This window comes from Syngnathoides biaculeatus, chromosome 6 (genome assembly GCF_019802595.1).
Source record: "Syngnathoides biaculeatus isolate LvHL_M chromosome 6, ASM1980259v1, whole genome shotgun sequence".
In the NCBI taxonomy this organism is placed as follows: Eukaryota; Metazoa; Chordata; class Actinopteri; order Syngnathiformes; family Syngnathidae; genus Syngnathoides; species Syngnathoides biaculeatus.
The window spans coordinates 13870933-13884735 of NC_084645.1; the positions used below are offsets into that span (position 1 = coordinate 13870933).

At 41.0% G+C, this 13803-nt stretch overlaps 1 protein-coding gene across 5 annotated transcripts in view; it reads left to right on the top strand.

The window, feature by feature from the left end:
* The window catches only part of trim44 (tripartite motif containing 44), a 119884-nt gene that overhangs the window by 38104 nt on the left and 67977 nt on the right, over nucleotides 1-13803 (top strand). For all 5 annotated transcript variants that reach the window (XM_061821870.1, XM_061821871.1, XM_061821874.1 and 2 more), the window contains one exon: nucleotides 11172-11459. In XM_061821870.1, coding sequence (XP_061677854.1) covers nucleotides 11172-11459 — 288 coding nt within the window. The remainder of the gene's footprint in view (nucleotides 1-11171; nucleotides 11460-13803) is intronic.

A 13803-nucleotide genomic window follows, 5' to 3' on the forward strand; every position in this document is an offset into this window, starting at 1 on the left:
TAAACAGAATAAAGCAAAATAAAACAATGATAACACTTTCCTCGCCCCAGGAAGTCATTACCTTGCCTCATTACACTTGTTTGACTAATGGCAAGATGTGATTGTCATCTTATCAAATGTGCTGACCCAATAATCGTTGAAGTTGATGAACTCATCTGCATGTTGCTGAAGTGATACTCACCAGAGTCCAATTAGACTGTTGATATCTGCAATAACTTATTTCATTGAGGGGAACTTAAGTCTCATTTAGCACTGATAAACCCCACTGAAAGTTGCAGCTAATGATTACTGGGAATTTCATTACTTGTCCTTTTCTTCACTTTTAGTAAGTTTTAAGCACTGTGGCGTATGTTGTGTAAACCAGCTTGACCCTGCAAAATTCAGGGTTCTATAAAATCTTTTTGTAGATTAACGTTATTCTAGCATTAAGATAAATAGTTCTCTGGAACGTTTTTTTCATTATAATTTTAATATTTTGTTGTAACTCTGATCAATAGGAGACTCAAAATCGTTGTTACATGTAGGCGAGAGGTGTTAAGTCTTGGAGCTCTGTGCTCTTCTGACCAACATTGTTTTATTTTATTTGTCATCAACATCAAATATTTCATGCACAGCTAAAACTTTTACAAATAAAGTCATGTTAATGGGACAATGATGCGTTAAATATTTAGGGCCATATTCTCCATTGTGCATAAGTCAGAAAAGAAGTATAGGTGGGCATTCTTCTGGCTGGCCGCATTGTTGGGTTAATTTAAATCTCCATAGCCTTGTGGCAGCTACGCACTCTGGGTGGACCAACCCTGAAATGTGGGCGTTCTCTGTCAAATCTGGCTGGGCGCATATTCTCTTGATGACCTCATTCACACACTGAAGGCTAAAGTAAGTCTTGAAACCCCATGGAAGTTAGAAATCAAATGGGACTTGAACTTTGGAGGCAGTTACAATATACCCTACACTACTTCAATAAGACTCCCTGAAAGCTGTCAAAACTGTTCAAGCTGTTGCAATTTTTCCCCCACTTTTTTTTTTTTTAACAACTAACATCAACTGAGGGCTGTTTGGTACAGAAGTAAAATTTTTTTATAACAACAGGATGGCAAAGAATTGTCGAATGGCAATCCTGGGATGTTCACCATTTTACATCAGTTAGAGGCAGGTGGCGGTCACCGCAGAATGATTGTTTTATTGAAAATATTACTCAATCTGTAACATGTATCCATTGTCCTGAGAGGGCGATGAGTGCTGTGTTGAGGTGAGCAGGAATAAGCTTCACCATCTTATTTAGTGAGACCCTAATGTCCATCAGATTTTTGTCCATGCTAGTATATTTAAAAAAACAAACCAAAACCACCTGTCAACGGGCAAGAGGCAGGGTACACCCTGAACTGGTTGCCAGCCAATCGCAGGGTATATAGAGACAAACAGCCGCACTCACAATCACACCTATGGGCAATTTAGGGTGTCCAATTAATGTTAGATGTTTTTGGGATGTGGGAGGAAACCAGAGTGCCCAGAGAAAACCCACAAAGGCACAAGGAGAACATGCTAACTCCACACAGGGAGAGCTAGGATTGAACTCAGGTCCTCAGAACTGTGAGGCCAATGCTTTCCAGCTGATCCACTGTGCTACCACATCCCAAAAATGTGCAACATTAATTGAACACTCTAAATTGCCCCAAGGTGTGACTGTGAGTGTGACTATTGTCTGTCTCCACGTGCCCTGCGATTGGCTGGCAACCAGTTCAGGATGTACCTTGCCCAATTACAACAGGATAGGCTTCAGTTCTCCTGCGAACCTTGTGAGGATAAGCAGCTAAGAAAATGGATGGTATTCCCAATTGGATCATCTGCATGTAGTCCTGGTAGCAGCACGGGCTTTGCAGTTACTTCAAAGTAAGTCTCACTGCGAAATTGAAAGTATCCTGTATTTTCCAGATTGATGAATATTGACTGATTAGACAGATTAGAGTGTGAGCCCAACAGAAGACCGGGGTTCAAATCCTGACGCTGCTTGTGTTGCGTTTGCATGTTCTTCCTCTCCCTGTGAGGGTTTTTTAGAGACACTCTGCTTTCCTCCCACATCCCAAAAACGTATTAATTGTGGACTCTAAATTGCCCTTAGGTGTGAATTTTTATTTATTTATTTTTTTTTTTTTTGTCCTGTTCGGCTGTCAGGTCAAACAGAATAGAGGATTTGTATCCTTTTTCTGCCAGAACAGTTTTATTGGAGCACATTGTAGTTTTCAAGGCTTCCTCTGTAATTTTGTTAATTTTACAAAGTATTATAATTAATATTTATTGAGAAGTTGATCAGTCGAACTGAAAAAGCCTTGTAGAGGGGAAAGAAAACAAAGACAAAAGATAAAGCGCTAGTTATAACTAGTACGTGAAAGAAAAAAAAATTCAATACATACCTCCAACAAAGCAACATTAAATGTAGATATTGCCTGGGGCTGTAGCACTACACTCTGTGGGGGAAGGACAGGACAGGGATGGGAAAAGAAGCATTCAGAATAAAGCTTGTGAATACACAACTTAAATGTGTTAGGATTAACTAATTAAATTATAGAAATCTATGGAGTGAAAGTACAGGGGGGCGGTACACACAAACATTTCTCCTATTAAGAGTCCCAGGGGTGTGTGCCTGCGTACACATCCAAGTGAATTGACAGTTTTGGTTTTCTTGTTTGGTGTGCCTGCCCTATGGAGGCTGAGGACCCTACCTAATCAGTCGAGGGCGGGGTCGGGCCTAGTGACCCACCCAAATGGCACCCACTGGACAGCACGAGGGGCCTCGGGTGGTCCGCCAACCAGTCAGCATCACACCACCAATACATCCCGGGAGGTCACGCGAGTGGTCCTCCCACCATCCCTGAAATCAGGAAGGAGTGAAGAAAGTCAGGCCCCCACAGCAGCCGGAACCACAAACACAGGGACAAGAGAAGAAGATCCCCACTCCATGCATCTGCCCCCTCACCATGCAAATCGATCTGAAATGTCAGAAAACCGTAACTAAGTAAATACAATAATGATCAACAACAACAACTTTGACAACAAATAATAAATATATCAGAAGTTTATTTTCACACTTAAGGAAATAGTCTTGTTATTTTCAGAAAGCACCCAACCTAGGCAAAGGAATCAAGAGTCTAGACATTCAGGAAAGGTGACAAGAGCTCTTAAGTATTTATTAATTTATTTATTTTTTTCTGCTAAGTTTTTTTTCTAAAGCAGTATAGTTTTTGATGAGATTTAGCCACCGATTGACATTGGTAGCATCTTTGTTTTTCCCGTTTAATAGAATTATCTTCACATTAGTTAACTAGATCTTTAACAACTCCATGACATGCATATTTATTGGAAAGGGCGATTAGACTCAAGATAGATAGATATGGTACAGTAGCCTTTGTTTGCAATTACAGAGGTCAAAACTTTCCTGTAGTTGTTCACCAGGTTTGCACACACTGCATGAGGGATTTTGGGCCCCTCCTCCACACAGATCTTCTCTAGATGAGATAGGTTTTTGGGCTGCTGCTGAGAAACACGTTGTTTCAGCTCCCTCCAAATATTTTCTATTGGGTTTAGGTCTGGAGACTGGGTAGGCCATCCCAGAACCTTGATATGCTTCTTACGGAGCTACTCCTTGGTTTTCCTGCCTGTGTGCTTCGGGTCATTGTCATGTTGAAAGACCGTGCCACAACCCATCTTCAATGCTCTGACTGAGGGAAAGAGGTTGTTCCCCAAAATCTCACAATACATGGGCGCGGCCATCCTCTCCTTAATACAGTGCAGTCGTTCTGTCCCATCTGCAGAAAAACACCCCCAAAGTGTGTTACCACCCACATGATTCACAATAGGGATGGTGTTCATAATTCATCTTCCTCCAAACACAGTTAGTGGAATTGTGACCAAAAAGTTCCATTTTGGTCTCATCTGACCACTAAACTTTCTCCCATGACTCCTCTGTATCATCTAAATGGTCATGGTAAAATTACGACGGGCCTTGACATGTGCTGGTTTAAGCAGGGGAACCTTCCGTGCCATGCATGATTTCATGACGTCTTAGTGTATTACTGTCCCCTTGGAAACGGTGGTCCCAGCTCTTTGAGGTCATTGACCAAGTACTGTCATGTAGTCCAGAGCTGATTCCTCACCTTTCTAAGTTTCATTGAGACCCCACGAGGTGATATCTTGCATGGGGCTCCATTCCGATTGAGATTGACCGTCATATTTAGCTTCTTCCATTTTCTAATGATTGCTCCAACAGTGGACCTTTTTTTCATCAATTTTGTCTCTGGTGTCTTTGGACAGCTCTTTGGTCTTGGCCGTGTTACAAGTTTGAGTCTTACTGATTGTATGGGGAGGTCAGGTGTCATGATGCAGCTAACGACCTCACACAGGTGCATCTGATTCAGGACAATACATGGAGTGGAGGTGTACTCTTAAAGTTAGACTAACAGCTCTTTGAGGGTCAGAATTCTAGCTGATAGTGTGTTTCTTTCGGCTTGTCCCTTTCGGGGTCGCCACAGCATGTCATGTCAGATGAACGCATATATATGTTTGGCACAATTTTTACACCGGATGCCCTTCCTGACGCATCATTGAGACCACTCCGATTGAGATTGACCGTCATGTTTAGCTTCTTCCATTTTCTAATGATTGCTCCAACAGTGGACATTTTTCACCAAGCTGCTTGGCAATTTCTCCGTAGCCCTTTCCAGCCGTGTGTAGTTGTACAATTTGGTCTCTGGTGTCTTTGGACAGGTCTTTGGTCTCGGCCATGTTACAAGTTTGAGTCTTACTGATTGTATGGGGTGGACAGGTGTCTTTATTCAGCTCACGACATCACACAGTTACATCTGATTCAGGATAATACATGAAGTGGAGGTGGACTTTTAAAGGCAGACTAACAGGTCTTTGAGGGTCAGAATTGTAGCTGATAGGTTTTCAAATACTTATTTCCAGCTGTATTACGCAAATAAATCATTAAAAAAATCATACATTGTGCTTTCTGGATTTTTCTTTTTAGATTAACTCTCTCACAGTGGACATGCACCTACGATGAAAATTTCAGACCCCTCCTCCTTGGAGAACTTGCAATATAGCAGGGTGTTCAAATACTTATTTTCTTCACTGTAGATGGATGGAAGGATGGATGTATGGAGGCCTATTTTGCACCATGAAGGCAACCAAGTGTTTGCGTGTGTGTACGGAAATGTAAAAGTGGGGGGTTTGATATCCGGGGCATACAAACACACACACACAATTGCTCCCACCACCATAATTTTGATGTGAAGAGCAAGGGACAGGACAAGATTACACAACTGTTTAACTAGCAAAACTGGATGAATGAAGGCAGGGGAAAAAACACTTATTTAGGTGATGTCAGCTGTGCAGCGCATAAAACTAGCACAGAGTACGGACTACAATGAAGTTGAAAGTTCTCACTTTTCATTTTAGATATTAACATAAGTATTGTAAATCATTCAGTGAGACCACCCTTAACCTCCAATTGATGACAGTGCACATTGGGATGACCCACAGTGCATTGCACATTTAACACACTCATAAAACTTTAAAAAAAAAAATTAAAAACGTATATAATTAAAAAGACAAAACAAAACATTTTCCAAAGGAAAATCAAAAGAGTGTAGCAACATTGAAATTGTGCATTACTTTACACTTTTATGGTATTGCACCTTCACTGTGCAATGTAGATTCAACAATCGCAACGGCAAACTTGGTGGAGCCATTTGCCATTTTTGACAAGGTCCAATAAATGTAGTCATGATTTTGACATAATTTGGGCAATACTGTATCATTTTTGGGTGGGCCGGATTGTAATGATCAACAGGCTGGATGTGGCCACAGAGCCGTAGTTTGCCTACCCCTGTTCTAAATGTATTATACATATTTGTATTTGTATCCAACAGTTATTCTCAGCAGACATGGAAAGGGCTTCTTCCCAATTTATGTAGTACAAGATATTAATTTGTACACTTTTGAGAGATTTATCATTTTGCTTTGCAGGAGAAGCTTCACAGAAACGTCACTCTTTACCTATGATGCACATCCTATATTTTGGTTTGTGTGACACGATAGATTTGTACCCCGGTCCTCAGAACTGTGAGGTCAGAGCTCTACAGCTGTGCCGCCCTACTCCAGGACCATTATTATAATAAGTAGACTTTTATAGACATAACGCAACTCTTCTTTGTCTACAATTATAAAAGGCCAAGGAAAGCTAAGTGAAATTAGTGTCAGTGAGGCATTTTTCTTCTGATTTAATATGTTTCTTGTAATGGGAGGTCATCCGTTTTCAATTTAGTGGTACAATCCATAATTTTGATTGTCTTTGCCCGCGAACGAATGGCATTGACATTCCTAGACACGAATGTTAAGTGTGACATATAATAGGTGTGTGTATCATTTTAAATAGATTTGGTACTATCCATTCTTTGTGGCTGCTTTTTTAACAGTTTTCAAGGGATTTGTAGATATTGTGTTGACAAATGTTCTTTAGAGACAGACTGTGCTATAGTTATGTACTACAAAGCCAGGGCACATAGAAGGGTAATAGAAGGGCACAAACAATAAACAGAAAACAAACAGTGACAATGGGATAATACGATGTGTCCTAGTGGTGGTTTGTGGTGTGGAAAAAGAATTTTGACCAAATTGTGTGTTTAGTGCTCTTGGAATCAAGGACAACAGGAGAGCTGAGTGATTAGAGTGAATGAGAGCAGAGTGATGAGAGTGAATATTATTACGATTGACTAAAAGTGAAAAGAATGAAACAGAATATAATACACTTTTAATCATTCACAATAGCAACAAATCAAAAGAAGTACATATAAAGAAGAACCAGGGTGTGGTGCTGGCATCCCGAAATATTTGGCTGTCGACATACAACCTGTCGATCACCAAACATGCTACTTTGCCTTTGTTTTGGTAAATTCTCATCAAGGGGTATAAAATGTTGTACCTCTCGTTGATTTAATTGGGGAATTAATTGTTTTTTCCAAACAAAATTCCTTTGAGGTCTTGTCCTTTGGACTCTACAAACACTTTACCCTCAAAGTATTCAAACTTTGCAATGACAGGACGTGGTCAGTTTTCTGAACGAGGGCCTCCCAGTCAGTAAAGACGATGAAAGGTAATCTTGCTGATTGTATTTTACAATAACGTAAGCACAGACAACATAAACTGTTTTAATCTGACCTTCGGGGTGTTTTGAAGTATTTGTTTGGTTGTTTCTATGTGCCCTGCGATTGTCGGGCAACCGGTTCAGGATGTGCACTGCCTCCCGGCCGATGATAGCTGGGAGAGGCTCCAGCACTCTTGTTACTGTTGTGAGGATAAGTGGCTCAGTTAATGGATTTGTATTGCATTCTTAAGTCTCAAGAAAACACTGTTACATGCTTTGCAGCCAGCTGTACACTGTGAAATGTGGTCAAACGCAACTCGAACAGTCCATCGCATAAAAATAAAAGATGCCGTTGGTGACCTCACACATTGAGTGACACCCTGAATAGCAAACCTGTGTAGGTGTTTGATGCTGGATATACAGAACAATATATTATGCTTTATGGCATTTTTTAAACCATAAAAATGTAGCATAATGGTGAGGAAGCGGCAAGTCGTTAAAGATAGTGGACACAGCCAGGAATCAGGAATAAAAGCATGAGAGTTTCTTTCGGCTTTAGGGGTCGCCACAGCGTGTCATCTCAGATGAACGTTCATTTTGGTTTGGCACAGTTTTTTTTTTTTTTTTGTTAAACACTGGATGCCCTTCCTGATACAACCCTTCCCTTGTTTACCAAACCAATGCTCTAACCACTGAGTTATGGGGCCTCCTTCGAGTGTGGATATTTTAAAGCTCAAGTGTCCTCAAACGGATGATTTTTGGTATATTATTCATGAAAAACCCACAGCAATATGGTCCCATGTGTTTTTTCACCACAAAACATGATTTTGACGTATACAGCTTTTTGTAACTCCCGCCATGAAAATCCTCTCAGGAATTTGTTGTTGAGAAGAAGCAGGAAGTGACCTAAAGGACAGTGGCGCCCCCTTGTAGACTTGTTTGTTTCCATTTGTTTTACCGCCGCGAAGGTAGCTCGTTGTTCCTTCGTGTTAGCCAAAATGCCGGCTAATTGCATTGCTGGACATTGCTTGAACACTCGGGAGAATGGAATTACCCTTCATAAGTTTGAAAGAGGCCCTGTTCGTTGTGAAAAATGGATTGCATGGGTGCAAAGGACGAGAGCTTCGTGGGTTCCAAATAACAGGTAGGTGTGTATACAGCTACTAAAAAAAAATTGTTTGGGGCGGACCACGTAATCGGTCTCTCTCATAACGTAGCAAAAGATCCGCGTATGAAATGTGTTGATGTGCCCATACAGCTACTAAAAAAAATAATAGTTTGGGGCGGACCACGTAATCGGTCTCTCTCATAACGTAACAAAAGATCCGCCTATGAAATGTGTCGATGTGTCGCCCAGCCGACAATGTCTCACTCAGCCTGCAACATAGCTCGGCTCCAACCCCTCCTTGTATAGCATGGTGGGCTGAAACTCAGCCACACTGGCTGAGGCGCCGCGTTCGGCGGTCACATCTTCCGCGAAGGCTGCGCGTCAGGCTTTGCGACGGGGGCGGCTCTGAAGAACCCAGCTGAGAATGCGTTACTCAGTCGCGTGCTCGCATGAAGCGCGCCGGCTCGACTGTGAACACAAACCAAGACCGGCCGGCTGCGATGAGCCCCGATAGCTCATCTCCGCCGCGCAAGTGGATCAGCCGGGATGCGGTTTGCCGTGATGGCATATCATCTGAATATGGCTCGAAACGATAGTGTAATATTGCCCTGAGCGCTCGAAACAATAGTGTAATATTGCCCCGCTAACTTCACTCGGTTATGTGGTGTTGTCCTTTTCGAAAAGAGCTTCCGTGTCAGAAGGGTCGTTGGAAAAATCTGAATATCTCTGTTGTTCGGCTTCCATAGTAGCAGGCGCTGCGCGTTTTCAACGGCGGAAGTAACGATGACGTCAAGGACAGATGACGCGACTAATATGGCGACCACTTGGATGTCGAGGGACACTCAATTGTGCAACTTTATGCATGGATGATGCGCTCTCTGCTCACTTTTTTTTTTCTTTCGTATAGACGAAGTGAATACTGTTATATGTATTTTTCATTACAATATCTATTTTAGAATTTTTATAGGGAAGTCACCCGCACTTTAAAGGAGTCTTGGTGACTTTATTTAAACGTACCTAATGAGATTGTATGTCCCATCTTCTTAAAGTTTGTTCAGAAGCTTTGCTTGTTGGTCCATCAGCACATTATACATTATGAATATAGTTAAGTATTGATGGAAAACACATGATGGTTTATATAAGGCAATTATTTGGCTTGAGGTGGTGCAGTTGCTGTCCAGAATCTCGTTTTTGTAAAAACCTAGAAATTTATTTTCAGCGTGAGTGAAAGCGTGTGCATTCTGATTGGATGTAAGCTGCAAGGGATTCGTGGGTGGTTAACATTTTTAATTGTAGCAAAAACTGAATCCATCAGATCGGCCACTCTTGAAAACAGTTGCCAAACCACACACACTGTGTGACAGTGCTGCATCGGTCTGTGTGTGGTAGCCTTGAGACTTAGACGCTGAGTCATGTCTCTTTGGTTTTAAGTTTTTTGTTTACAAAAAAAAAGCACAAAAAGACACAATTAGTCATTTTTCTGAACAATACAACAGGCACCACGTGTTACCTGTTTTTAAAGACCCTAGTCACAGGGCGCAGGCGATGGAGAAAAAAAAAAAATAAATTGCGTTCTCTCAGAGTAAAAAAAAAATAATAATAAAAGTTGGAACTTTTTCCCCAAAATATTTTGAATGAATTTCAATTCAGATATTATTGAGTACATGCTGCAAGATGTATCCAAGCAGAGCAACTCAGAAATTATCTGTGCAAATTCTTACTTTAAGTTCAGCAACACATTTTACAGTGTGAGGCGTGAGACACGGTGCGGTGATGGTGTGTTCAATTTCCGTGATTGTGTCATTATGAATCTGAGTGGATACCAGTACCACCTGCGCCCTTGCTGATGGCATCTCCTTGCCCGATGATTGAGGGCACTGCTCCGCAACCAGCCCGTGTCCACTCCGCCATGCAAGGGTTGCTCTGAGTCGTGGTGAGGCCGTGCGTGCGCCCATGAACCATTCATAATAACGAAACGGTGCTCTCTTTTCAGGACAGGAGAGGAATCAGAGGATAAAAAAAAAAGACAGTGACTTTGAGTAACGATGTCTTGCAGTATATTGTTAGTGTTAGAGGGATCATTAAAACATTCAAGTGCGCAGGTGCAACCAGATTACATTTTTTTTACTTGGACACAGTGTAAAAAGGGTCGTGTATGCAACCATTTTTGTGGCAGTCTCGAACCCTGTTTCTGATTCAAACATAAAAGATGGCAGCACGGCATGTTCTCGGAATAAACAAGATTGTGCCAATGTCTTAATTCGCAGTTTTGATCAATGACATCTTTGATCGGATCAGCAAATTAACACATTACATCGAATACAAGTTATTGGTCAATCTGATCATTCTGTTCAGATCGGTGTAAAGTTCAAGAGGTACATAGCCCATTAAAACGCCAAACTCCAACAGTTGCTTACGTCATTGCTATCCAAGCCAGCATCTCTTGAACAATTTCTCTGATTAATTAAAATGTGCGGACGAACTGAATATTCTGACATTATTTAGAAATTGTATCTTAAATGCAAATTTAATTACAGTACAATTAGGCATGTGATCACAGGTTGTGTGCATCCATTTTTAATCTTCCAGGAAGCCTTGGAATTTCCATCCAGTCGGCCTCGGTTCTTGACATTTCATGGCATTTCCTCATGATATTTATTCATGTTTATTTTGTTATAAACTAAAATTCCACTTGCCATAAAATGTAATATAACAGGAACATATCTTATTTTTCATGTAAAGTACAGTATATGAATACAAATAAAGGCCTATGGGGGGACCACAGCATTTGCAGTTGAGTAAATTGTTCCCCACTGCTTTTGTAAATACATTATAATATGATATAAGGTTTACTCTTGACTTTGATGGCTATGTATTAATTAGTTATACTTCTCTGTCCTTTCAATCATAACACAGATGTCTGCAGCGGAACTGGAGGCGTATGTGAGCAGTCAGTTTGATGCACTTCAAAGATTGGTACATCTGGAAGAAAAGAGGACCCTACACCTTGTAGATCTCAAAGAGGCATCCCTATTAGCATCTGCTGCTGAGAAGATTGCGGAGATCAATATTCAAACTGAGCATCTCCATGAAGAAATGGCCAGCATTACACAGCAGCTTTGCTTGTTGGAGAAGGCAACAATTGGTCCTGTACTGGCAGCAGAGGCTCTTGCAGAAACCTCAGGACCAAGCCAGAAATTACCGGTAACCGGACCTCCATCCTCTTTACATTTTGTGTGCTTGTTAGACTTCCCAGCTAATGCTGTGTCTACTATGTATTAAACCAGGGGTCTCAAACTGGCACATGACAGAGATGATATTTTGTTGCCCCCACCTTAATATGAAAGTTTGTTTGTGCAGCCTATGAGTTTTAAATGAATGGCACTTTTACAGTTTTGTATGTGGATCTTACAAACCCACCAATTACAGCTGGGTATATGGCTCTCGGGGCCGTGACATCGACCAAGCTTGATGCAAGCACAGAAATATTTTTCAATGAGTGAAAGTTACAGCATTGTTGCAATGGAGAGTTTTACAAGTAGTTTTTCCACACACATTGTTTACACTAGCATCGTTATTTTGTTTTGTGTTAAAAGATAAAAAAGACATTTGAGAAGGATTTTCTTTTTTACATTTCCAATTTAAATTGCGAGTGTGTGTGTGTGTGCCGAGGCTGCGGTCCAGACTCTGCCTCCAGTGGCTCCAAGGTACATTGAGTTTGAGACCTCTACCTTCATCTAAGCTTTGCAGTCAGACACTGATGCTCATTGTGTTCACTCTCAAATGTATTGATGTATGTATTGATATTATACTATATATACTATACGATACTACATACTGAAAATTTTCTAGGAGTCAAATAACAAAGTTCATTATCATTTGGAAACCATGGACAGTGGTGTGAAAAGAAAGCACAGGTAAACAAAAATGGAGGTTTCAAATGAAGGTTTTTATGATAAGAGGGGAAAAAATCCAAACCTACGTGTACGGTGTGAAAAAATAATTGGTCCCGAAAAATAATAACTGGTTGGACCACACTTAGTAGCAACAACTGCAATCAAGCATTTGCGATAACTTGCAATGAGTCTTGTACAGCGCTGTGGAGGAATTTCAGCCCATTTGCAGAATTATTGTAGTTCAGCTACATTGGAGGGTTTTCAAGCATTAACCATATTTTTATAAGGTCACGCAACAGTATCGCTATAGGATTCACATCAGGACATTCACTACACCACTCCAGAATCTTAATTTTGTTTTTCTTCACCCATTCAGAGGTGAACTTGCTGGTGTGTTATGGATCATTGTCCTGCTGTAAAACACGTTTGTTTCAGCTAGAGGTCATGAACAGGTAGTTGGATATTCTTGAGGATTTTTTGGTAGACAGTAGAATTCGTAGTTCCATTGTTAAAGTTAAAATGTTCCAGGTCCTGAAGCAGTGTAACAGCCCCAGGCCAACATACTACCATCCCCATATTTTAATGTTAGTATGATGATCTTTTTCTGAAATGTTATTTTTATGACAAATGGAATGGCACACCTTCAGAAATATTAAACTTTTGTCTCATCGGACTGCAGATTATTTTCCCAAAAATCTTGGGTCTCATCAAGATGTCTTCTGGCAAAATTGATATGAGCCTTAAAGGAATACTTAGTCCAAACTAATAGGAATGGGAACACACAATAAAACTTAGTAGATGAGGTTTCAGTGTTTCTTTTAATGCCACAGTTATCCACAGATTTAACCAAGAAACATTTCAAAATTGGAAAAGTATCATCAAAATTCCTCTCTTGCGCAGACGTTCCAATGAGCCTGGCTGGAAAACTGACAGCCAATCAACGTTTGCCACGGCTCCAGCGCTTGCCGTTCTCACCCCCCATTGCTCGTGGATACATTTCACCGAACAGAGAACGTCCATTATCTGAATTTTGTGGCCCACTTTTGTGAAAAATGATTACAAACAATCAAAATAAAAATAGCATGATGTATAAACCTGTGCGCTTAAGCCAGAATACACACAGCCAGCACTTGACATGTTGGAGAGGGTGCGTGGCACTAACGACAAACGATAATCCCATTATATAAACTGCGGAGATTTGTTTGATGCTTTTCTGAGGAGTTGGTTGAGATGTAGAGAAGATATAGCAGGCGTGGCCAGACTTTTTTTTTTTTTTTTTAACCCAACTTGTACTTTTCAAGCAGCCAGCCTCTCGCGTACGACCGGCGGCGGGAGTTGGGCGGTGGAGGTTACACACGCGGATCTCTGTAAATAGTAACTGGGAAGTGTTATGTGCTCAGAGCCAACAAAGCGAGTATAACAGAGTCTGTGCTCTGTGTTATTACTACTCCCACCATTGAGCAAACAAAACAAAAATAAGAATGTACAATGTTCAAGCATTTGAGCCAGAATACACACAGGCGGAACTCGATGTGTTGGGAGGGGTGTGTCGCAGACGACAAACAATAACAGTCCCATTATAAGGACCGTGTAGATTTCATGCTTTTCTGATTTGGTTTCGATGTAATGAATATACAGCAGGCGTGGCCAGA